General features: G+C 37.4%; 1 protein-coding gene across 3 annotated transcripts in view; it reads left to right on the plus strand.

The window, feature by feature from the left end:
- The window catches only part of KIAA1328 (KIAA1328 ortholog), a 362,831-nt gene that overhangs the window by 254,921 nt on the left and 81,321 nt on the right, over positions 1-26,589 (plus strand). For all 3 annotated transcript variants that reach the window (XM_049901399.1, XM_049901397.1, XM_049901398.1), the window contains one exon: positions 25,086-25,267. In XM_049901399.1, the coding sequence (XP_049757356.1) occupies positions 25,086-25,267 (182 nt within the window). The remainder of the gene's footprint in view (positions 1-25,085; positions 25,268-26,589) is intronic.

Raw genomic sequence — 26,589 nt, forward strand, 5'->3', positions numbered from 1 at the left:
ATAAAATATTGAAGGAAAAAAATTGCCAGCCAAGAATCATATATCCAGCAAAACTGTCTCTCAAATATAAAGGTGAAATTAGGACATTTCCAGATAAACAGGAGTTTAGGGAATTTGTAAAAACCACATCAAAACGACTAGAAATACTAAAGAAAGTTCTCTGGTTAGAAAATCAATAATATCAGGTATCAACGCAAGGCTAGACCACTGGACAGAGCAATCAGGTGTCAACCCAGATTGGGAAATCACAAAGATAAATGAAGGTAAAAAAAAAAAAAAATGCTCAAAACGGAAACAGCGATGTCGTTATGTAAAAGAAGACAACATTAAAACAATAAAGAGGGACTAAAAAAATGTAGTCATAGATCTTTCATATGGAGAGGAAGACAAGGTGCTATAAAGCAATAAAAGTTAAGTTTAAACTTAGAAAAATAGGGGTAAATATTAAGGTAACCACAAAGGAGACTAAGGATCCTACTCATCAAAATAAAATACAAGAAAAAAATAGAGACTCAGCAGAAACAAAATCAACAACAACAAATAAGAAGAAAAGACAAAATACAAACTATTCAGCAGAAAAAATCAAGTGGGAAAAAGAAACTGCCAATAACACAAAAAAAGACACCAAAATGACAGCACTTAAACTCATACCTGTCCATAATTACACTGAATGTAAATGGACTAAATGCACCAATAAAGAGACAGAGTGGCAGAATGTATTTTAAAAAACACGATCCGTCTACATGTTGCCTACAAGAGACACAACTTTGACTTAGAGACACAAACAAACTAAAACTCAAAGGATGGGGGAAAAAATATATCAAGCTAACAACAATCAAAAAAGAGCAGGAGTGGCAATATTAATTTTTGACAAAATAGACTTTAAAGTTAAATCCACCACAAAGGATAAGGAAGGACACTATATAATGATTAAAGGGACAATACACCAGGAGGATATAACTATATTAAATATTTATGCACCCAATGACAGGGCTGCAAGATTCATAAAACAAACTCTAACAGCGTTGAGAAGTGAGATAGATCCACAATTACAGTAGGAGACTTTAACACACCACTTGCAGTGAAGGACAGAACATCCAGAAAGAAGCTCAATGAAGACGTGGAAGATCTAAATGCCACAATCAAACAACTTTACTTCATGGACACATACAGAACACTCCACCCAATAGCAACCAAGAATACTTTCTTTTCTAGTGTACATGGCACATCTCCTAGAATAGACCACATATTAGGTCATAAAGCAAGTCTTAGCAGAATCCAAAACATCAAAATATTACAAAGAATCTTCTCTGACCATAAGGCCATAAAAGTAGAAATCAATAACAGAAAAAGCAGGGAAAAGAAATTAAACACTTGTAAATTGAAAAATACCCTGCTCAAAAATGACTGGGTTATAGAGGACATTAAGGATGGAATAAAGAAGTTGATATAATGCAATGAGAATGAAAACACTTCCTATCAGAACCTTTGGGACACAGTGAAAGCAGTGCTTAGAGGTCAATTTATATTAATAAATGCACATATCCAAAAAGAAGAAAGGGCCAAAATCGAAGAATTATCCCTACAACTTGAACAAATAGCAAAAAAAGAAACCCTCAGACACCACAAGAAAGCAAGTAATAAAAATTAGAGCAGCATTAAATGAAATAGAGAACAGAAAAAAACAATTGAAAGAATTAACAAGACCAAAATCTGGTTCTTTGAAAAAATTAACAAAATTGATAAACCACTGGCCAAACTGACAAAAGAAAAACAGGAGAGGAAATGAATAACCCAAATAAAAAATGAGATGGGTGATATCACAACAGACCCAACTGAAATTAAAAGAATCATATCAGATTACTACAAAAAAATTGTACTCTAACAAATTTGAAAACCTAGAAGAAATGGATGAGTTTGTAGAAACACACTACCTACCTAAACTAACACAAACAGAGGTAGAACAACTAAATAAACCCATAAAAAAAAAAAAAAGAAGATATTGAAAATGTAACTTAAAAACTCCCAGCAAAACAAAGTCCTGGCCCAGACGGCTTCACTGCAGAGTTCTACCAAACTTTCAGAGAAGAGTTAACACCACTACTACTAAAGGTATTTCAGAGCATGGAAAAGGACAGAATACTCCCAAACTCATTCTGTGAAGCCAGCATATCCGTGATACCAAAACCAGGTAAAGACACCACAAAAAAAGAAAATTTCAGACCTACATTCCTCACGAACTTAGATGCAAAAATCCCTGACAAAATTGCAGCCAACAGAATTCAACAACATATCAAAAAAATAATTCACCATGACCAAGTGGGATTCATACCAGATATGCAGGGATGGTTCAACATTAGAAAAACAATGTAATCCATCACATAAATAAAAGACAAGAATCACATGATTTTATCAATTGATGCAGAAAAGGCATTTGACAAAGTTCAACACCCATTCCTGATAAAAAACTCTCAGCAAAATAGGAATAGAAGGAAAATTCCTCAACACAATAAAGGGTATTTATACAAAGCCACCAGCCAACATCATCCTAAATGGAGAAAGTCTGAAACCATTCCCCTTGAGATCGGCAAGCAGACAAGGATGCCCTTTATCACCACTCTTATTCAGTGTTATTCTGGAGGTCCTAGCTAGAACAATTATGCTAGATAAAGAAATAAAGGGCATCCACATTGGTAAGGAAGAAGTAAAAGTATCTCTATTTGCAGATGACATGATCTTATACACAGAAAACCCTAAAGAATCCTCCAGAAAACTACTGAAACTAATAGAAGAGTTCAGCAAACTGTCAGCATACAAGATAAACATCCAAAAATCAGTTGGATTCCTCTACACCAACAAAAAGAACATCGAAGAGGAAATCACCAAATCAATACCATTTACAGTAGCCCCGAGAAGATAGGATACTTAGGAATAAATCTTACCAGAGACGTAAAAGACCTATACAAAGAAAACTACGAGACACTACTGCAAGAAACAAAAAGAGACCAACGTAAGTGGAAAAACATACCTTGCTCATGGATAGGAAGACTTAACATTGTAAAAATGTCTATTCTACCAAAAGTGACCTATAGATACAATGAAATTCCAACCTAAATTCCAACGACATTTTTTAATGAGGTGGAGAAACAAATCACCAACTTCATATGGAAGGGCAAGAGACCCGAATAAGTAAAGCATTACTGGAAAGAAGAACAAAGTGGGAGGCCTCACTCTACTTGATTTTAGAACTTATTATACCACCACAGTAGTCAAAACATCCTGGTACTGGTACAACAACAGATACATAGACCAATGGAACAGAATTGAGAATCCAGACATAAATCCATCCACATATGAGCAGCTGATATTTGACAAAGACCCAAAGTCCATTAATTGGGGAAAAGACAGTCTTTTTAACAAATGGTGCTGGCGTAACTGGATATCCATGTGCCCAAAAATGAAACAAGACCCATACCTCACATCATGTGCAAAAACGAACTCAAAATGGATCAAAGACCTAAATATAAAATCTGAAACAATAAAGATCATGGAAGAAAAAATAGGGATAACATTAGGAGCCCTAATATATGGCATAAACACAGTATACAAAACACAGAAGAGAAACTAGATATCGGGGAGCTCCTAAAACTCAAACACCTATGCTCATCCAAAGACTTCACCAAAAGAGTAAAAAGATTGCTTACAGACTGGGAAAAAGTTTTTAGCTGTGACATTTCCGATCAGTGTTCGATCTCTAAAGTCTACATGATACTGCAAAAACTCAACTGCAGAAAGACAAATAACCCAATTTAAAAAAGCACAGAAAATATGAACAGGCACTTCACTAAAGAAGACATTCAGGTAGCTAACAGATACATGAGGAAATGCTCGCGATCCTTAGTCATTAGAAAAATGCAAATCAAAACTACGATGAGATTCCATCTTACTCCAACAAGACTGGAACACTTATACACTGCTGGTGGGAATATAAAATGGTACAACCACTTTGGAAATCGATTTGGCACTTCCTTCAAAAGCTAGAAATAGAACTACCATACGATCCAGCAGTCCTACTCCTTGGAATAGATCCTAGAGAAATAAGAGCCTTAAAAGAATAGAAATATGCACGCTCATGTTCATTGCAGCAGTGTTTACAATAGCAAAAAGGTGGAAGCAACCAAGGTGCCCATCAACGGATGAATGGATAAATAAATTATGGTATAGTCACATAATGGAATACTACACATCGATAAAGAACAATGGCGAATCTGTGAAACATTTCATAACATGGAGGAACCTGGAAGGCATTACGCTGAGTGAGATTAGTCAGTTGCAAAAGGACAAATACTGTTTAAGACCACTATTATAAGAACTCAAAAAATAAACAGAGAAAAAAATATTCTTTGATGGTTATGAGAGTGGGGAGGGAGGGAGGAAGAGAGCTTTCACTAATTAGATAGTAGATAAGAACTATTTTAGGTGAAGGGAAGACAACACACAATACAGGAGAGGTCAGCACAGCTGGACTAAACCGAAAGCAAAGAAGTTTCCTGAATAAACTGAATGCTTTGAAGGCCAGCGTAGCAGGGGTGGGGGTTTGGAGACCATGGTTTCAGTGGACATCTAAGTCAATTGGCATAATAAAATCTATTAAGAAAACATTCTGCATCCCACTTTGGACAGTGGTGTCTGGGGTCTTACGTGCTAGCAAGTGGACATCTAGGATGCATCAATTGTTCTCAATCCACCTGGAGCAAAGGAGAATGAGGAACACCAAGGACACAAGGTAGTTATGAGTCCAAGAGACAGAAAGGGCCACATAAACCAGAGACTACATCAGCCTGAGACCAGAAGAACTAGATGGTGCCTGGCTACAACCGATGACTGCCCTGACAGGGAACACAACAAAGAACCCCTGAGGGAGCAGGAGAGTAGTGGGATGCAGACCTCAAATTCTTGTAAAAAGACCAGACTTAATGGTCTGACTGAGACTAGAAGGACCCCAGAGATCATGGTCCCCAGGCCTTCTGTTAGCTCAAGACAGGAACCATTCCCAAAGCCAACTCTTCAGACAGGGATTGGACTGGACTCTGGGATAGAAAAAGATACTGGTAAAGAGTGAGCTTCTTGGATCAAGTAGACTCATGAGACTATGTGGGTAGCTCCTGTCTGGATGGGAGATGAGAGGGTAGAGGGCATCAGAAGGTGGCCGAATGGACACGAATAAAGAGAGTGGAGGGAAGGAGTGTGCTGTCTCATTAGAGGAGAGCAACTGGGAGTATTTTTGTATGAGAGACTGACTTGATTTGTAAACTTTCACTTAAAGCACAATAAAAATGGAAAAAAATAACACCTTAGCATTATTATGAAAACTCTGTGACATTCTTGAACTACACTTAGAACAACTGCTTTAGAGGTAGCAGAAATGTAGACTGGTCTTCCCCTTGTGTCTTCAGTATCACTCTGGCCATAGGTTGATTCACCATTGGAATTTAGTCTCTTATCTTGATTTTCTTTAGGGAGATTTTTTGTTAACTGACCACCACGAGATTTTTTGACAAATCCAATGAATTTATAGATATTGGGTACCTTGAATTGGATCTTGGTTCCAAAATTTTGTATTATAATCATGGTTCTGCAAACTGTATTTTTGGCATACCGTAAACATATCATGTCTTTCTCATCACATACCAGATTTTTGAAGCTTCATAAGTACATACTTTGATGGAATTAAAGCATGGATTATAGACCTAGTAATGACTGTGAATGGTCTGTAACACAAGGAGGAGATAACAATTAACCAACTCAGAGTTCTGTGTTCTAATCACACAAATGCATTCCAGGTATAATTGTTCATTCAGCAGAAATGTGTATGACCCCATAGAAGGCATTGCTGGAGACTCAAAGAAGAGTAGGACATGGCCTTGGCCCTTAGTATACTGTAGCAGACAATCTTCATACTTTTGTTTACACCTGTGTTTCTTAGTTTATCTTGAACTGATATTTCTGTATGCCTAATTGTTAACTTTCTCTTGTATACTTTTAAAAAGTTTAAAAATATATTCATTCTACACTGAAATACACATTAATTGGCTGAAAGAGCCATTTTTCTTGTTGAAGATCATAGAGAAATTCTAAAGGCACTGCTGGGATTAGAATAACAGAACTCTAAATTAGCTGTTTGGTGATGGCTACAACATAGTGTTCTATGTAGCACAGTTTCATCATCATTCCCCTCTTTTTCTTAACCCTGTTTCTCCCTCACTTGCTTCCTCCTCTGGGCAGAATTGAAGTAAAAATATTATAATTGACGAAATTTTAGCTACATTCCATTGGCAAAAAAGCAAATTAAAATCTAGCAACATCTTCAAGTAGAAAGTATACCTTCACTAAAAATGAGGCCTACCCTAGCCTCTAATTATATAGTCAGGGTCACATCTTTGTGTCAAGCAATGATCTCTCTCTGGAATTTCTTTAACATACCTACCAGGCATTACCACATAGAGGTCCCGTGTTGTTGTTGTTGGATGCCGTCAAGTTGGTTCCAAGTCATAGCAACCGTATGTACAACACAACGAAACACTGCCCAGTCCTGTGCCATCCTGAAAATCGTTGCTGTGTTTGAGCCCATTGTGGCAGCCACTATGTAAGTTCATCTCATTGAGGGTCTTCCTCTTTTTCACTGACGCTCTACTTTACGAAGCATGATGTCCTTCTCCAGGGACTGGTCCCTCCTGATCACATGTCCAAAGTATGTGTGGTGAAGTCTCAGCATCCTCTCTTCTAACGAGCATTCTGAGTCTACTTCTTCCAAGACAAAAAAATTTTTTAATTGCATTTTAGGTGAAGGTTTACAGAGTAAATTAGTTTCTCATTAGACAATTAATACCCATTGTTTTGTGACATTGGTTGCCAACCCCACAACATGTCAGCACTCTCCCCTTCTCGACCTTGGATTCCCCATTATCAGCTTTCCTGTCCCCTCCTGACTTCTTGTCCTTGCCCCTGAGCTAGTGTGCCTAGTTAGTCTAGTTTTGTTTTATGGGCCTGTCTAATCTTTGGCTGATGGGTAAACCTCAGGAGGGACTTCAGTACTGAGATAAAAGGGTGTCCGGGGTCATACACTTGCTGTTTCTCCTGTCTCTTGTCAGACTGGTAAGTCTGATCTTTTTTTCTGAGTTAGAATCTTGTTCTGCGTTTTTCTCCAGCTCTGCCCAGTACCCTCTATTCTGATCCCTGTCAGAGCAGTTGGTGGTGTTAGCTGGGCACCATCTAGTTGTGCTGGACTCAGTGTGGTGGAGGCTGTTGTAGTTTGGTCCATTAGTCCTTTGGACTAATCGTTACCTTGTGTCTTTGGTTTTCTTTGTTCTCCCTTGCTCCAGATGGGGTGGCTGGCCACTCACAAGCTTTTAATATCCGAAACACTAAATCACCAAAGTAGGATGTAGAACATGTTCTTAATAAACCATGTTATGCCAGTTGAGCTAGGTGTCCCTTGAGATCATGGTCCCCAGCCCTTAGCCTCAGGGTCTTTCAAGACAAATATTGTTTGGTCTTTTGGCAGTCCATGTATATTCAGTATTCTTCACCAACACCATAATTCAAAGGCCTCAGTTCTTCTTTGGTTTTCCTTATTCATTGTCCAGCTTTCACATGCATGTGAGGCAATTGAAAATGCTATGGCTCTGGTCAGGCACACATTAGTCTTCAAAGTGACATCTTTGCTTTTTTAGCACTTTAAAGAAGTCTTTTGGAGCAGATTTGCCCAGTGCAATACATCGTTTAATTTCTTGACTGCTCCTTCCATGGGCGTTAATTGTGGATCCAAATAAAATGACATCCTTGACAACTTCAATCTTTTCTCCATTTATCATGATGTTGCTTATTGGTCCAGCACTCATCTGTTCAGCCATCTCTCTGTAGATTTCATTCATTCCTATGACTTTAGATCATATTTTGCGATAACTCTAAAATCTTTATCTCAGATCCCAGCTTTTTTCTCCTGAGATCCAAATCTGTCATTATAACTGCATGTTAATGTTATCTAGCCAATATGACTGACTTACAGTTACCTCAAATTAGGTGTGTCCAGACCCAATCTAGTTATCTCTACCATCCCCATCGCCAAAAGAGCCTACTCTCCTCTAGAATTCTCAGCAATTATACCATCCATCCATTCAGCCAGTCTATAATAACTTACTGAATGCCTAGTATGTGCCAGATATTGTGCTAAGCCTTTTAAATAATATCTCATTTTTTGTTGTTTTTGAGAATACACACTGCAAAACATACACCAATTAAATCATTTCTACGTTACAATTCAGTGACATTGATTACATTCTTCAAGTTGTGCAACCATTCTCACCCTCCTTTTCTGAGATGTTCCTCCCCCATTAACATAAACTCACTGCCCCGTAAGGTTCCTGTCTAACCTTTCAAGTTACTGTTGTCACTTTGATCCCATAAAGATAATTCTTAAAAGAACGTACTGTTCAAGGCAGATGTTTTTTACTAATTAAGCTAAATTATTGTTTCATTTTAAGAAGACTTCAGTAATAAAAATAATGATAATAATAGAAGCTTACATTTAGGCAGTGTTATGTGCTGGGGTCCCTGGGTGGCACAAATAGTTTGCTCTTGGCTGTTAAACAAAAGGTAGGTGGTTTGATACTTCCACGCGATTACAGCCAGTGAAAACCCTACAGAGTGCAGTTCTACTCTGAAACGTGGGGTAGGTAGTCATGAGTCAGAATTGACTCAGTGGCAATAAATTTGCTGTTTTTATGTGCTGGGCATTGCTCTATGCATCTTGCATATGTTAGCTCATTTGATCCCCACAACAACTCTCAGTTATATACTATTATTAACCTAATTTTATAGATGAGGAAATTAGGCCCAGAGAGGTTAAGCAACTGGCTTAAGAAATCACATCTATCACAACTTACAAATAGCTATGCAGTACCCAGTTCTCTCTGACCTCAATGCTATAGTCTTAAGCATTATACTGTCCTAACTGCCCCTCAACCAACTGAATGAGATTTATATTTATGCCTATTCTCAAAAAAAGGTGATCCCACCAAATGTGGAAATTATCAAACAATATCATTAGTATCACATGCAAGTAAAATTTTGCCGAAGATCATTCAAAAGCAGCTGCAGCAGTATATCGACAGGGAACTGCCAGAAATTCAAGCTGGATTCCGAAAAGGACGTGGAACCAGGAATATCATTTCTTATGTCAGATGGATCCTGGCTGAAAGCAGGATATACCAGAAAGATGGCTACCTATGTTATATTGACTATGCTAAGGCATTTGACTGTATCATAACAAATTATGGATAACATTGTGGAGAATGGGAATTCCAGAACACTTAATTGTGCTCGTGGGGAACCTGTACATAGATCAAGAGGCAGCCGTTCAAACAGAACAAGGGGTTTGAAGTCAGGAACGGTGTGTGTCAAGGTTGTATCCTTTTACCATACCTTTTCAACCTGTATGCTCAGCAAATAACCCCAGAAGCTGCCCCCAAGGGGAAGAACATGGCTTAAGGATTGCAGGAAGACTCATTAACAACCTATGTTACGCAGATGACACAACCTTGCTTGCTGAAAGTGAAGAGGACTTGAAGCACTTACTGATGAAGACCAAAGACCACAGCCTTCAGTATGGATTACACCGCAACATAAAGAAAACAAAAATCCTCACAACTGGACCAATAAGCCATATCATAATAAATGGGGAAAAGATTGAAGTTGTCAAGAATTTTATTTTACTTGGATCCACAATCAACACCCATGGAAGCTGCAGTCAGGAAATCAAGAGAAGCATTGCATTGGGCAAATTGGCTGCAAAAGACCCCTTTAAAGTGTTGAAAAGCAAAGATGTCACCTTGAAGACTAAGGTACGCATGACCCAAGCCATGATGTTTTAATTTGCCTCCTATACATGTGAAAGTTGGATGATGAATAAAGAAGACCAAAGAGAATTGATGGCTTTGAATTGCGGTGTTGGAGAAGAATATCAAATATACCATGGACTGCCAAAAAAATGAACACATCTGTCTTGGAAGAAATACAACTAAGAGTGCTCTTTAGAAGCACAGGTGGCAAGACCACGTCTCACATACTTTGGATATGTTGTCGGGGGGATCAGTCCCTGGAGAAGGACATCATGCTTGGTAAAGTAGAGGGTCAGTGAAACAGAGGAAGACCCTCAATGAGATGGATTGACAGAAGGCTACAACAATGGGCTTAAGCTTAACAATCATTTGTGGGCATGGTGCAGGACTAGGCAATGTTTCCTTCTGTTGTATACAGGGGCTGACATTGTGGGCATGGTGCAGGACTAGGCAATGTTTCCTTCTGTTGTATACAGGGGCTGACATTGTGGGCATGGTGCAGGACTAGGCAATGTTTCCTTCTGTTGTATACAGGGGCTGACATTGTGGGCATGGTGCAGGACTAGGCAATGTTTCCTTCTGTTGTATACAGTACAGGACTAGGCAATGTTTCCTTCTGTTGTATACAGCTGCCCCTCCGGGTCAGACTCTTTTTTTCTACACCACTCACATCTAAGTTATATCTTTCCTTCTTTAAAGTATCCAGGGGCAGATTAACCAGTAAGCAAGGTATGCGGGGCTTAATTGTGTTTACTTACTAATCTGTAGTGCACAATTTCAAGTGAATTTCATCACATCAAGGAAAACAGCTGACACTGTGCACTACAGATTAGTAAGTAAGCACAAGTAAGCCTGTGAAAGTATCTGTTGTCTTCCAGAGACCATTATTCTACCCATCACACCTACAGGATTTGGCATACTTCAGTAAGTAAATTCCCCACTAGGATGACACATCTTTTGGAGTCATGGACCACTTCAGTGCCTGTTGCATATTAAATGCTAATAAATTATCATTCCTTTTTACTGACTTTGCTGCCTGATGGGTTTCATCCCACGCCCCCCCCCCCCCATGAACTCTTATAAGCTTCCTGGTGCTTATTACCTGCTTCCATAGAACTTTGCATATACTGCCATCATAACACCTGCTGTTAGGTACTCATTGTTTAGATGATTATCTCTCCTTGTTTATCTGTAAATATTCAAAAGTCATCACTTATTCTTTTGTGTACTTTCATTCCTAAACACAGAACTGACACATAGTAGGCTCTCAGATAATATTTATTATTGTTTTTGTTAGCTGCTGTTGAGTTGGCTCCTGGCTCCACGTGACCCTGTACACAAGGAGGTGGGACTGTCATAATCCATAGGATTTTCATTGGCCGATTTTTGGAAGTGATCACCAGGCCTTTCTTCCAGTCTGTCTTAGTCTGGAAGCTCCGCTGGAGCCTGTTCAGTGTCACAGACAGGTAGTGGCTGTGCTTGAGGTGCATTGGCCAGGAATTAAACCCAGGTCTCCCACATGGGAGGCAAGAATTCTACCACTGAACCTTAAATGTATGTAAGTAAAATTTGTGTTGATGATTTTAGAGTAAGGAAATAGAAAGATCTGACAGTATATGAAATATCCTACTTACTAAATTTTATTCTTTAAACTCTGATCTCAGAATATTTTGTTCATTGACAGATCCATCTCTAGGAATATGGAAATTTAACTGAGACTTCTAGGAAAATTATTTTTCAGAAGAATTCTAAGCTACATAGTTATGTGACATCTGGTTTCATACTCATTGATAGACAAATATGCACAGAATTGAGAACTGGAAACTAGCATAACACAAGAAACAATGAATTCTTACAGAGTAGCAGGTGGATTTTAAGTGCTAGCTTTTGGCTATCATTAGACCTTCTGTAGTTACTCGAGTTACTTGACACATCAGTGGATCTATAACATGCCATATACAGACCAAGCAGACCATTTTTGCTAGATTGATTCATTGAGATGAACAGCTAAAACAAGTTAAATTCCATCATCACATCCCTACATTAATTTTAAAATGAATTTAGTTGTTGTTAAATGGACATTTGTTTTTATTGTCTCAAAGATTGGCCTTTTCCTCCAGTAAAGCGGAATAATTTTTTTTTATGACGCTCTAGCTTGAACAGTACATAAAGATTAGTAAATAAGGCCCCATTAAAAGTACTTCTAATGTAAGTAACATGAGTCCCAATAGCATTTCTAATGTCCATTAATGCTTGTTCTGAGGATCAGAGCTCGTTTTACTGAGCCATTTAGTCAAACCGTGTGATTATTTAGGAAGTTAATTCATGCATGCTAAAATCTAGTTTAAGTAATGCAGAAGGTAGGAGGTAAAACTCTGTGGAGACGATAGTCCTTTTTGTTATTTAATGATCAGTCATAATTAACTTGCAAATTTGAAATAATTAGAACAAATTAAAGGTATTTAACTTTGCCTCCCTAAAGAAAAATCCAAATTGCACCAAACGCAGCTTTAAATTATTCGTGTCTCTGAGGTCCAGGCTAGACTTTATTTTTTTTATATAATGCCTTTTCTATGGTGAGAATACCAATCTGCTTTTTGTCAGAAGGCATCCTATCAAGTAATTGTTCTTTGTATTTAATAAATGACAGCTTTTTATTCTTCTTTGTAAAAGTGTTTCAGTCTCCCAAGACTACGTCAGCATTTCCGTGGCATTTTAATTCAATAAAACAAAAGGTTAATGTTGTTCTCCTTTTTAAGGAATGCAAATACAAGTGGTATTCAGTTGGTCCTGAATGACATTTAAAATTTGCCATTCCAGCTCAGACAGACTATCGCGATACGAGATTTGGACAAAACAGAAAAGTTCAAGGTGCTTTGTATCGTTAGAATTTTAGTAAACTTGAAGAACTGAAAATGTTTTTCTTTTCCGCACACTAAATCAAGGATGCTCCAAGTTTCCTGTTTTTGAAATATTAAAATGCAGAGATATTTCAGTAAAATTTTAGTAACTTAGGGGTGAATTATACAGTGTGGCAGTGCTGAATGCCATGGGTTTATCCTCTTTCTCTCTCTCTCGATTTTGATCATTTTATCATCACTTTAACAGCTCCAGCAGAAGCTAAATAAGAATAACAGAGAACTATTCTAGTAATTCCATGCCTATCAGTGAATGATGTTGTCCTGTATTAGTCATAACCCTCAATGGATTTTCTACACATTTTATCTGGATTGTGTGAAATGATAGGAAAGACTGAGTGTCTGACAATTAGGTTTTAACTTTATAGTACCTAGCACGGTGAGTGGCGCAAAGTACAGTTCAGTATTTCTTCAGTTTACTGGATCTACATAGTTTGGGAAATAATTTATATAGTTATTCATTTTTATATAACCTATATATCTAAAAGTTTCTTTGATGATTTTTTTTGCTTTTTCCTTCAACTATTTTGTAATCAACTTTATTAAAACATATTTTATATTCAATAAAATGCACACATTTGCTGTGTTTTAACAAATAAATATACCAATGTAACTAACATCTCAATTAATAGAGAAAATATTCATCACCCCCAGAAAGTCCCTTTTGCCCCTTTGCACTAAATCCCACTTCCCCAAGCCCAGGCAACCAATAATCTGATTTCTATCTCTTCAGATTAGTTTTACACGCTCTAAATCTTCATATTAAAAAAAAAAAAAAAATTCCCATTGAGTTGATTCCAACTCAGAGTCACCCTATAGGACGGAGTAGAACTGCCCCATAGGGTTTCCAAGGAGTACCTTGGTGGATTCAAACTGCCATCCTTTTGGTTAGCAGATGAAACTCTTAACCACTATGCCACCAGGATTTCCAAATGGAATATATACATGGAATTATATAGTATGTGTGTGTCTGTCATCTTTCACTCACCATGATGTTTTGGAGGTTCATCCATGTTGCTGCATGTGTCAGTAGTCCATTACTTTTTTATTTCCGAGTAGTACTTCATTGTATAAATATACCACAACTTCTTTATCAGTTCATCTGTTGATGTACATCTGAATTATTTCTATACTTTTAGCAAAAAATGACTGAGCTGCTGTAAACATTTCTGTGTAAGTCTTTTAGTGAGCATGTTTTCTTTTTCTAGAATAAATACCTAGGAGTGAAATTTCCATGTCGCGTTGTAAATGTATTTTTAACTATACATGAAACTGCCAAACTGTTTCCCAAAGTTGTGTAATTTTACACTCCCACCAGCAAAGTATGAGATTTCCAGTTGTCCCAGATCATTGCCAAGGCTTGGTATTATCAGACTTCTTCATTTTAACTATTTTTGTGTATGTGAAATGGTACCTCGTTGTGATTTTAATATGCAGTTCTTTGATGACTGATGGGCGTCTTTTAATGTTATTTATTGGCCATTCGTGTATTTTCTTTTTGTCAAGTGTCTATTCAAATCTTTTAATCATTTTTAGTTGAGAAAACAACCTAATTATTGAACATACAGTTCTTTGTATATTTTGGATACAAAACCTTCATCAGATGTATATATTGTGAGTATTTTCTCCAAGTGTGTGACTTGTCTTTTTATTTCCTTAATGGTGTTTTTAAAGAGCAGGAGTTTTTAATATTGATGACACTTAGGAAGATATTCTCCTGTGTTTTCCTCTAGAAGGTTTATAGTACTGGCTTTTACGTTTAAGTTTGTGGTCCACTTTGAATATGTTTTTGGGTGAGTTACAAGGTAGGGCTCAATATTCATTCTGTTTCCGTACAGATATTCAGTTATTCCAGCACCATTTGTTGAAAAAACTTTTTTTTTATCGAATTACCTGATGCCTTTTCAAAAATCAAATATGCGTACACACACAGACACAGTTATAGACTTCTATTCCATTAATCTACATGTCCATTCTTATGTTAATGGCATACTGTCTGAGTTACATTAGCTTTATAGTAAATCTTCAAAATCTTTAAATCTTCAAAAATCAGGTAGTCCAATTCTCCCTGCTTTGTTTTTCTTATTAAAAATTCTTTTGACTACTCTACATTCTTTACATTTTAAATTCAGTTTATCAATTTCTATTAAGGAGGTAGAATTACTATTTGATCATTTTGGGGAAAATTGATGTCCTAAAAGTACTGAATATTCTAATCCATGAATATGGTGTATCTCTGTATACATTTAGGTATTTTTTAAAAATGTAACAGAAATGCCATGTAGTTTTCAGTGTAACAACAGGGATGCATGTTTTTCTTTGCATTTATTCCTAAACATTATACGCTTTTTATGATATTGTAAATGTTTTTTTTCATGTTCCAATTTCTGTGGATGGTATATTGAAAAAGTATTGATTTTTGTATATTTATCTTGTATATTGCAATCTTGCTAAATGTACATATTCTAGCAGGGTTATCATGTTTTGTTTTGTTGTTTTTGGTTATATTCCTTAGAATTTCCAACTTCTCAGTCATGTTGTCTGTGAATAATAATAGCTTTACTTATCTGTTTCCAAGTGTTAATGACTTTCCTTTCTTTTTCTTGCCTTATGCATTTGTTAGGACTTCCAGTGCAGTATCAAATAAATACAAGTGGTTAAAGAAGACATCCTTGATTTGTTCTCAGTCTCAAGCAGAAGGCATTCAATAATTCACCAATAAGTATAATGCTAAATATAGGTTTTTAATAGATGCCCTTTATCAGATTTAAAGAAGTACCCTTCTATTCCTGGTTTACTGAGTTTTTGATCAGAAATGCATGTTTAGTTTTGTCAAGTGTTTTTCTGCACTTATTGATATAATCATATGGTTTTGCTTCTTTAATCTATTAATGTGATGATTTACACGGATTTATTTCTGAATGTTAAGCCAACTTTGCATTTTGGAAAAATACTTACCTGACCGTGATGTAGTAACTTTTTATATATTGTTGAAATTGATTTGGTAATATTTTGCTGAGGATTCTTGTATCAGTGTTTATGAGAGACACTTGTTTGTAATATTCTTTTCTTGTAATAATTAGGTTTTGGTATTGTATGATAACCTAAAATGAGGCGAGAAACATTCTCTCTTTTACTATTTACTGAAAGAGTGTGTGTAACATTGGTAATATTCGTTACATATTTGATAAAATTTACCAGTGAAGCTATTTGGGCAGTTTTCTTTGTGGCAACATTTTTTATTTGAATACAATTTCTTTAATAGATATAACACTTGTTATGGATTGAATTGTATCCCCCAAAAATATGTGTTGTAAATCCTAACCCCTATGCCCGTGGTTATAATCCCACTGGAAATGAGTTGTCTTTGTTATGTTAATAAGGCAATATTAGTGTAGGGTGTGTCTTCAGTCAATCTCTTTTGAGATATAAAAGAGATTAAACAAGCAAGCTAGCAAACAGAGATGGGGGAAGATAGATGCCAAGCCACATGGAGATCTCTAAGGAACCAGGAAACAAGCTGAGGAGACAAGGACCTTCACCCGGAGCCAAAAGAAAAAGGGTTTCCCTAGAGCAGCGCTGGCCTCCTAAATTGTGAGAAAATAAACTTCAGTTTATTAAAGCCACCCACTTGTGATATTTCTGTTATAGCAACACTAGATAACAAAGACAAGGCTATTCATATTTTCTGCTTCTTAACAACTTACATTTTTCAAGAAATGTTTGCATCATTTCATCTCAGTTATTGAACATATTGACATAAAGTTGTTCATAATATACCCTTAATATCCTTTTACTGTGTGTAGGATCTATAGCAATATCCCCTCTTTCCACCACCCACTGCCGTCGAGTCGATTCCGACTCATAGCAACTCTATAGAACAGAGTAGAACTGCCCCATAGAGTTTCCAAGGAGCACCTGGTGGACTTGAACTGCCGACCTCTTGGTTAGCAGCTGTAGCACTTAACCACTACACCACCAGGGTTTCCTGTCCCCTTTCTAATTCCTGATATTTATAACCTTAGTCTTCTCTTTTTCTTGGTTTGTCTTGGCAGTGGTTTATCAATTTTATTAATCTTTTTAAAGGGCCAATTTTTTTGTGTGTGTGCTTTAAGTGAAAGTTTACAACTAAAGTCAGTTTCTCATACAAAAACTTACACACATATTGTTATGTGACTCTAGTTGCTCTCGCTACAATATGACAGCACCCTCCTTCTCTCCACCCAGTATTTCCCATGTCCATTCAACCAGCTTCTATTCCCTTCTGCCTTCTCATCTCACCTCCAGACAGGAGCTGCCCATCTAGTCTCCTGTATTTACTTGAGCCAAGAAGCACACTTTTCACCAATATCATTTTATGTCTTCTAGTCCTGTCTAATCTTCGTCTGAAGACTTGGCTTCAGGAATGGTTCTAGTTCTGGGCTAACAGAGAGTCCAGGGCAATATCTTCTGGGGTCCCTTCAGTTTCAGTCAGACCATCAAGTCTGGTCTTTTTACTAGAATTTGAGTTCTGCATTCCACTTATCTCTTGCTCCATCAGGGATTCTCTGTTGTGTTCCCTGTCAGGGTAGTCATTCGTAGCCAGGCACCTCTAGTTCTTCTGGTGTTAGGCTGTTGGAGTCTCTGGTATATGTGGCTCTTTCTGTCTCTTGGGCTCATATTTTCCTTATGTCTTCGGTGTTCTTCATTCTCTAAAGGGCCAATTTTTTGTATTTATTTTCTCTATTGTTTGTCTGTTTTGTAGATTTTTCCTCTATTATTTCCTTCCTTCTTCTTTATATTTAGTTTGCACTTCTTTTTCTAGCTTCATACCCATTGCCATTGGTTGATTCTGACTCATAGTAACCCTATAGAACAGAGCAGAACTGCCCCATAGGGTTTTCAAGGAGCGGCTGGTGAATGTAAACTGCCAACCTTTTGGTTAACAACTAAATGCTTACCCACTATGCCACCAGGGCCCCAATTTCTAGAATATAAATCTATTTATCTCCCCATTCTTTGTGCTACTATTGTCATATACATTATCTTTCAGTACATTATAAACACTATAATACAGTGTTATAACTTTTGCTTTAAATAATCATGTATCTTTTAAAGAAATTGAGAAAAGAATATAGTCTTTTATATTTACCCACGTATGTACTATTTCTGTTTTTTTTTTTTTTTTCATTTTCTGTAGATCCAAGCTTCCATGTGGTGTCCATTTACCTTCAACCTGAAAAAATCCTTATTATTTCTTCATCTTTTTTTTAACAGTATTTTATTATATTTTCTGTGAAAGTATACGCAGCAAAACAGGTTCCCATTCAACATTCTTCACATTGTATCAGCATTCTCATTATTTCTGTTCTTGTTGTTCTGTTCCCATTAACCTAGCATCACTTCCCCCAACCTTCTCAGCTATGCTTTAGAGCATTTGTTGACCATTTGGTCTCATATAGATGATTTTTTTAAAAAGCATAGTACTCAAGATGATATTCATTACTTTATGAGCTAACCTGCTATTTAGCTAAAAGTAACTTGAGGTTTGGTTTTGGGTTTTAATCAATAGAGATTGGTATTCATATTCAGATAGATAGTTCAGTGAAACAGAATGGAAAGTCCAGAAATAGCCCCTTACACATAACTGCTTTTTTTGGCAAAGGCACCAAGAAATTCAGTGGAAAAAGGAAAGTTTTTGTTGTTGAGAATATATGCTGCAAAACATACACCAATTCAACAGTTTCTACATGTATAATTCAGTGACATTGCTTATGTTCTTTGAGTTGTGCAACTATTCTCACCCTCCTTTTCTGAGTTGTTTCTCCCCCATTAACATAAACTCACTGCCCCCTAAGGTTCCTATCTAATCTTTGAAGTTGCTTTTGTCAATTTGATCCTATATAGATAGTTCTTAAAAAAGCGTAATACTCAAGGCAGATATTTTATACTAGTTAAACTAAACTACTGTTTGGTTTTAAGAGGAATTCAGAGGATGCTTCTGATTTAAGGTTTTAAAGATTCTCTCAGAGTGATAGTTTCAGGGATTCATCCAGCCTTCATGGCTCCAGGACGTCTGGGGTCCATGAGAATCTGAAATTCTGTTCTGCATTTTCTCCCTTTGATCAGGATTTCTCTATAGAACCCTTGATCAAAATGTCCAGTAATGGTAGCCAGGCACCATTCAGTTCTTCTGGTCTCATTGCAAAGGTGGCAGTTGTTCATGGAGACAATTAGGCACACATTTAATAGCCTTCTCCTATTCCTGACTCTTCTTCTTTCTCTTTTGCTCCAAGTGAATAGAGACGAACTCTTAAGACTGCCAGGAACTACAAAATGAACTGCGAGCTAGAACAGAAGCACCAAACGTGTTATTAGACCATTTAACTAGAATGTCCCATGAAACAATGACCCTAAACCTCCAAACCAAGAAACCAAATCCCATGAGGTTTTTGGTCATACATAAGCAGACTCAGCAGCTACTCTTGTTTTGTTTTGTTTGTTTTTTGTTTTTGGTCATTTTTGTAAATATATCTATCACACAACTTTTGCCAATTCAACTTTTTAAAGGTGTACAACATGTTGACAGTAAGGACAATAATCAGTTATGCAACCCTACCCTTAATCAATGCTACTTTTCCATCACTGTTAAACACCGAAAGGGAAGTTTTTTTATTGCTGTGTGTACTAGATACAGATACGGGGGAAAATAAACCTTAGTCACTACTTTCATGTCATACCCAACAATTAATTTGATCATAGTGTTGGAGCCTGAGTAAGTGAGACGGGCATCCACAGAGGGACAGTTTAGCCCCAAATATTGGAACTTGAGCAGGATGAGAAGGGCTTCCATAGTGGAAAGCTCAAACTCGGACTTGGTGTAGGATGTAGGAGCTTGAGCAAAATGAGGGAGAGTATCTACATGGAGGTTGTTCCTACACAGGGTCTGGGCCCTAAGAGGGATGAGGAGGGCTCCTTAGAACAGAGGTAGCCCAGTTGGGATTGTGTGAGGAGAGTGACCCTACAGAGATGTGTTGGCAGAAGCAGCCCAGTGCAATGTTATGGGGGGGGGGGTGGTTATGAATTGTGGCAGTGGGGATGGGATATTATTTTCATACTACTGAGTTTGAAATCAAGTAAGTAATTATATTAAGGAAAATGGCAGCTATTTTTTTCACTGTTGGAAAAAATATATGGAAAGGGAGGAAACCTAAAATGAACCCTGTGGTTTGAGATTAGAATTGGAGATATGAGTGTAAACTCATGGTTTTCAATATAGATAGATAGATTCATACGTACATATATTCTCTTGCCCTGTCTCCCATGGGAATTGGGAGCAGTGGGAATCCAGGTGCCTTTTTTCACTGAAAGTTATTAGGTCTCCATGAACAAATGGCTGATACCAAGGCTTGGTCAGGAATTGGAAGATATAGGAATTGTTCAGGTATGACATGGCCAGTACCCAAAGGAAACCACTGGAAATAGGAAGGAATTAATAGCTATCTGTTTCCCCTGCTCTAGATTGTGTGTTCTTCTAAATCAAGGACTTTTTACCATTTAATTTTTTTTAATGACTCATGCCAAAATTTGAGTATTTCGTGTTGATTTCTCTTTCTTGTTTTTTTTATTTTCTTAAAAGTTTACTTTTTCTTCCCTAGTTTTTCTCACACCACTAACACCCCTCCCCTTCCTACTGTCCCTCCAGGATTTTCTAAAGGTGCCATAGAGAATCCCTGTCTCATGGAAAATAAACTCTTTTCAACATCAATCTTTTTCACAGAAAAATGTTTTCTCCCAGCCTTTCCCATACTCAATGATTTTCAACCCTGACTAGACATTAGAATCAACTGAGGAGCTTTTAAAAAGGAAAAGAGTGAGAGAGGAAGGAAAATAATGCTCATGACCTACCCCAGGCCAATCAATTCAGTTTCTGCAAGTGGGTGGAACTCGGCCCATCCCTGTTTTAAAAAACTTCTCAGATTATTTTAATGTATAGCCAGACTGTAAGTCACTGCCTAAAACCTGTGTCTTTTCTGAGAGCTCTGCTTCTGATAGAGGCCATTTTTTCTCTCATCTTTAATAAACAACAGAGACAGTGGTTCCAGGATTTTTCTTTTTCCTCATTCCAAATTCTCAAACCTTTAACCGTTCTACTCCCTTGCAAACCTCCTTCTTTGTGTGAGTCTCAGTATACCTAGCTTTATTGTGATCCATCCTTCCCTTTCTTTGTTTTCAATCATTATTCACTAGGGCTTTGACATCCTGCTCAGTCACTCCCCCTCACCCGGCCATAATTTCTATGCGATTCTTATATCTATGTGGTTTATCTATCCATTGCCATAGCTGTAGGGTTTTTTGTCTTCCTCGGTTCACTCCAGTTCTTTTTAGCCACATCATTCATGGCCATGTCTGGAAATTGCTGTCACCTCCAGTGTTTCCCTCACAGAAATCCTTGACTCTGGCATCTCACCTTTACAGCCCAACCTCTTCTTCTTCAGCTTGTTCATGTTCTCATATTTCTCACATCACTGTAACACGTTTTTTGTTTCTTGTTTTGATTTTCCTTAGAGAGGCATCTAAATCCTTCATTTCTCCTATTTTTCTGCCCATCTTTTAGTCCTGTATTTGATTCATCTTCCCTGTGTACATCCTAGATCCAGTGATTAACCTAAGCTTCTCCCTTACCAATATACTCAGTTCCCTTGACCTCCAGTCTGCTGCACCCTCCTCATAAAATCCTAAGCTTGGATCAAGCTCTCAGGCTGCTTTCTCTGCTTTTACATCTGTGCACCTAAGCCCTGCTAAAAATTTATAATTTCCAATTCTCTTAAGCCCTCAGTATTGTAAGACAGTCTTTCCTTTGTTCTTGGTCATTTCTATCTTGAATTCCCTCAATACACACTTCCAACCTTTACCAATCTTCTCAGTACCACTTCTCTTACACACAAGAGTGAATATACCTCCTGTTTCAACAAGAAAATTGATACTGAGGTCTATACTTTCTCAACTTTATCTGTCTCAACCCTACTACCCCTAAAGTCAATCAGCCAACCAAAAAAAAAAAAAAAAAAGTCTTCACAGTTATTCATTCAATTGCTGTCTTAGTCATCTAGTGCTGCTATCACAGAAATACCACAGGTGGTTGGCTTTAACAAAGAGAAATTTATTTCCTCACAGTAAAGTAGGCTAAAAGTCCAAATTCAAGGTGTCAGCTCCAGGGAAAGGCTTTCTCTCTCTTTTGGCTCTGGAGGAAGGTCCTTGTCCTCAATCTTCCCATGGCCGAGGAGCTTCTCAGGCACAGGGTCCCCGGGTCCAAAGGGTGCACTCTGCTCTGTGTGCTGCTTTCTTGATGGTATGAGGTCCCCAACTCTCTTCTCGCTTCCCTTTACCTTGGATTAGGGAGGTGACCTGAGTAAGGATGGTGTTACAATCCCACCCTAATCCTCTCAACATAAGATTATAATCACAAAATGGAGGAGAACCACACATGGCCTAACCAAGTTGATACACACATTTTTGGAGGGACATAATTCAATCCATGACAGTTGCTTTCTTGAAATATCTTCCCAGATGTTCCATAGGCACCTCAGACTACATTTAATTTTTCCACCCTTCCCAAACCTTCTCCTCCATAGGGTTTCCAGGGAGCGCCTGGTGGATTCAAACTGCTGACCTTTTGGTCAGCAGCCATAGCTCTTAACCACTACGCCACCAGGGTTTCCGGTAAAAATCCAGTACTCAATAAATGTTTGTTTTCTATTTCATGAACCCCAGCCTCATAGCACATTATAAGGGCCAGGAGTATGTTCTCAATAAATATCTGGTTAATATATAGTAGAACGATTTGCAGTTGATTGAATAGGATTAAGGAAAGCAAGAGTTGTTAAGACAACTGAGGTTTTTTTTTTGAGAGTGACTGGGAGGATGGTGATATCATTAAAGGAGAATAGAAAGAGGAACGAGTTTTAACATAAAGATATACATTGCATTAGCATGAGTTGGCTTGGGAGGGCATGAGAAGATATCCCTCACGGCAGATACTTGATCAGGTCAGCAATTTTGGAGACCACTGTGGGTGAGAGGAATTGATACAGAAATGTAGCAAGGATTACTGAGGCAGAAAGTGCTGAGGGAGAAGGGAAGAAGGAAAAGGACAGAATCTTCAAGAAAGTCTACTTTTAGGGGGAAGTAAGAAGAAGAGTTCCCAGCAAAAATATCTCAGTAGAAGCCTCCTAAAGCTAGGAAACCAATCAGGATAATATATTATGAAAGCTAAGGGAGAAAAAGTTTAAAGGAAAGCGTCAATTACTGTGAAGTGATCTAGTAAGAAGCAAGACTGTTGAAAAGAGAAGAACCTGTTAGATTTGAAAAATTAGTTGTGGTGGGTATGTCTGTTAAAATAAACTACTTTTTTCTAGAAGTTTGGCAGGGAAGGGAAGAGAGGAAGTAGAAATGTAAGCGAAATAGGGAACGTTTTTGTTTTTTTAATTGCAAGGAAAAAAGTACATACCCATTGGAAGAAATTAAGATATTCAAAAGTACATAAATTAAAATAGAAGAGTCTTCTCAGTTACCCTATTTCCATGTTCCCTCTCTGGTTTGGAGTTTATCATCCAGAACTTTAAAAATATTTTTGTATAGTTTTTTTTTTTTTTTCAAAAAGTAGATCACGTTATACGTTCTGTTACTGCAAATTGCTTTTTTTCCTTTTTCTCTTTTCACTTAATTAGCATATCATAAAGTTTCTCACATCAGCATAGAGATCTACCTCATTCTTTTCAATGGCTGAATAGTATTCCTTGTGATGGATGTATCATAGTTTATTTACACATTCTCCTGTTGAAGGATATTTGCCTTCCATTTTTTAGTATTACAAATAATCCTGCAGTGACCGTCCTTTAATGGATATTCTCATGCTGTTATGCATGTTCTCCTGTAGGATAAATTCTTAGAGGTAGAATCGTTAGAAGGGTAGGTGCATTTGTATTTTAGATAAGTGTTGACACATCACCCACAAAAAGGGTATACCTATTTGCAGTTCCAGTAGTATATGAAAATACTCTTCCCCACACCCTCACTGACACTGGGTATTATTATGCTTTTCCACTTAAGGGAAGAGTTTTTGGTTTTAAGTTTTGGTTTTGGGTCTTAATGGTAGGTCTAATGTTGTTTGTAATCCGAGGGAAAGAATCCAGCCTAAAGGAGATTAAGTTATAAGAAAGGAGATGATTGACAGGTCATTGTCTCAGAGGACATGCATCAAGATGGTATTGAGAGTACAAATCAAAGGTGTAATTTTCTCCTGAGACCTTGGAAGGAATAGTAGATGGGTGAAGATGAAAAGCAATGCAAATGAAGAAAGAATTTTTTTTTGTTATATGGTCATCTTCATTTCAGAGAAATTAGAAGCCAAGTTCCCTGTTGAGAAGGGAAATTACCAGGAGGGAGTTTTGAATACAGGCACATAAAAGCCTCTGCATAAAATGGGGTAGAGAAGCAGGAAGCAACCCGCATTGGGAGCAATCAATATTGGCTAGTATTGGAAGCTCGGCTGAGGTGAGAGTGAAAGAATTTTTACAGAAGCCAGTGGTCTTGGTCACATGGATTTTTCTATAGGAACAAGCAGAAATGTAGTAGTAGTTGGACTTGCCTGAGTTTACAGTTCTGGGTTATGGTAAATTTATATTACATTCACAGTGAGGTAATTTTATTCTCCCTATTTTCCTGTCCCATGAATAGAAGTTATGTAACCTAAGTTTGCTTCATATTTACCTTGTTGACTTTATTATGAAATTATGTGAGGACAGACTCTACTTCTTCCGTATGCACTATTGCACTATTTCTTATATATACTGGGTACACGATAAATGTTATTAAGAATTGAAAATGAAAAACACAAATGCGTTTTCAGGTAAATTGGCAATATTTTAATCCCTCGTGTTCATTTTGTCTTGCTTTAGCACACTTTTTTATTTTTATTATTTTCTGGTTCTTAATCATACTCTCTGTGACTTTATTAGCAGTTTCATAGGTCTGAGTCTCATTTCCCCAACTCCAAATGTAAGCTTTTTGAGATAAACACCACTGCTTATCCACAATTGCTGTGGCAGGACACAAAGTAGACCTTCAATAAATTATTTAAATTTAAATTCTAGCTTAATAAAAATAAGAAAACCAAGGTTCTCACTGCCATGAACTGCATTTTGACACATGCTGAATTTAAACTCCTTTGTGTGATCTGTATCTCCTTCCATACACTCTACAGCTCATTCATGTTTGTCCTTTTCAGTCTGTTGAAGTCCAAACATGACGGCTGGCTGCTTGAAACATCACCATCGATCAAAAAGTTCCAAGAATCCACTAGCAGTGGAGAGAATAAGAGGGGGAAGAAAACAGTTGGGTTTCAGCCAGAGATGGATGATGATACCCAATGGACATGTCAAAAGAAGGATACATGTAGACCCCAAAGAGGTAAGCTGTAGGAGGAAAATGAGAAGTTCTTGGGAGCAAGTAGTTGCTGGTGGCTCCTTGCCAGTGGACTCCAGGTGATTTTCTGCAACCCTAATCAAGAGTTAAATATGTTACAAACTGACATGTGCCTGCAAGGCCACACTTAGCACATCTACTAGATCAGTACCTTGCATCTGCATTTCTCTTAGAATACTGATAAAAGAAACTACATCCAATCTGTCCTTTCTGCAAGCAGAAAACTGTAAGAATTATTCAGCAGTGAGTATGGTCATAGACACAAAATAATGTTCATAGTGAGTAAAGAGGGCGAGAAATTGAACACAAATTTCTCCTGGAAAGTAACCCTAACATATACAGTCAATCCTTAATTAACAGAAAATATAGGGGAGAGTTGAGCAGAGGCCATGGATAACTCTACATTGTGGCTAAAATGAAACCTCAAAAGTCTTAGGCATGTATTCCCTAGCAGTCTTTTAAATGCTAGGAATACTTCCTATTTTATATGTCGCAGATATTTTAAATCAATTATAGATAATGCATGAAATGGCGAGCAACACAGTCACATTTAATTGTGTTTCCCACTTGTTCCCAAAGTGACTTTTGGCTTCATCTATCCTGGTAACCTTCAGGGAAGGACTTTGAAACAGAATGGAGCAACTCTGAGCTTCTTCATTGTACAGAAGAGATGTACAGGAAACTAAAGACTAAAAAAGGACTCTGAATGAATGTAGATGCAAAAATCCTCAACAAAATTCTAGCCAATAGAATTCAACAACATATCAAAAAAACTATTCACCATGACCAAGTGGGTTTCATACCAGGTATGCAGGGATGGTTCAACATTAGAAAAACAATTCATGTAATCCACCACATAAATAAAACAAAAGACAAGAATCACATGATTTTACCAATTGGTGCAGAAAAGGCATTTGACAAAGTTCAACACCCATTCATGATAAAAACTCTCAGCAAAATAGGAATAGAAGGAAAATTCCTCAACATAATAAAGGGCATTTATACAAAGCCAACAGCCAGCATCTCCCTAAATGGAGAGACCCTGAAAGCATTCCCACTGAGATCGGGAACCAGACAAGGATGCCCTTAATCACCGCTCTTATTCAACATTGTGTTGGAGGTCCTAGCCAGAGCAATTAGACTAGATAAAGAAATAAAGGGTATCCAGATTGGCAAGGAAGAAGTAAAAGTATCTCTCTTTGCAGATGACATGATCTTATACACAGAAAACCCTAAGGAATCCTCCAGAAAACTACTGAAACTAACAGAAGAGTTCAGCAGAGTATCGGGATACAAGATAAACATAC

The sequence above is a fragment of the Elephas maximus genome, chromosome 11 (assembly GCF_024166365.1).
Source record: "Elephas maximus indicus isolate mEleMax1 chromosome 11, mEleMax1 primary haplotype, whole genome shotgun sequence".
In the NCBI taxonomy this organism is placed as follows: domain Eukaryota; kingdom Metazoa; phylum Chordata; class Mammalia; order Proboscidea; family Elephantidae; genus Elephas; species Elephas maximus.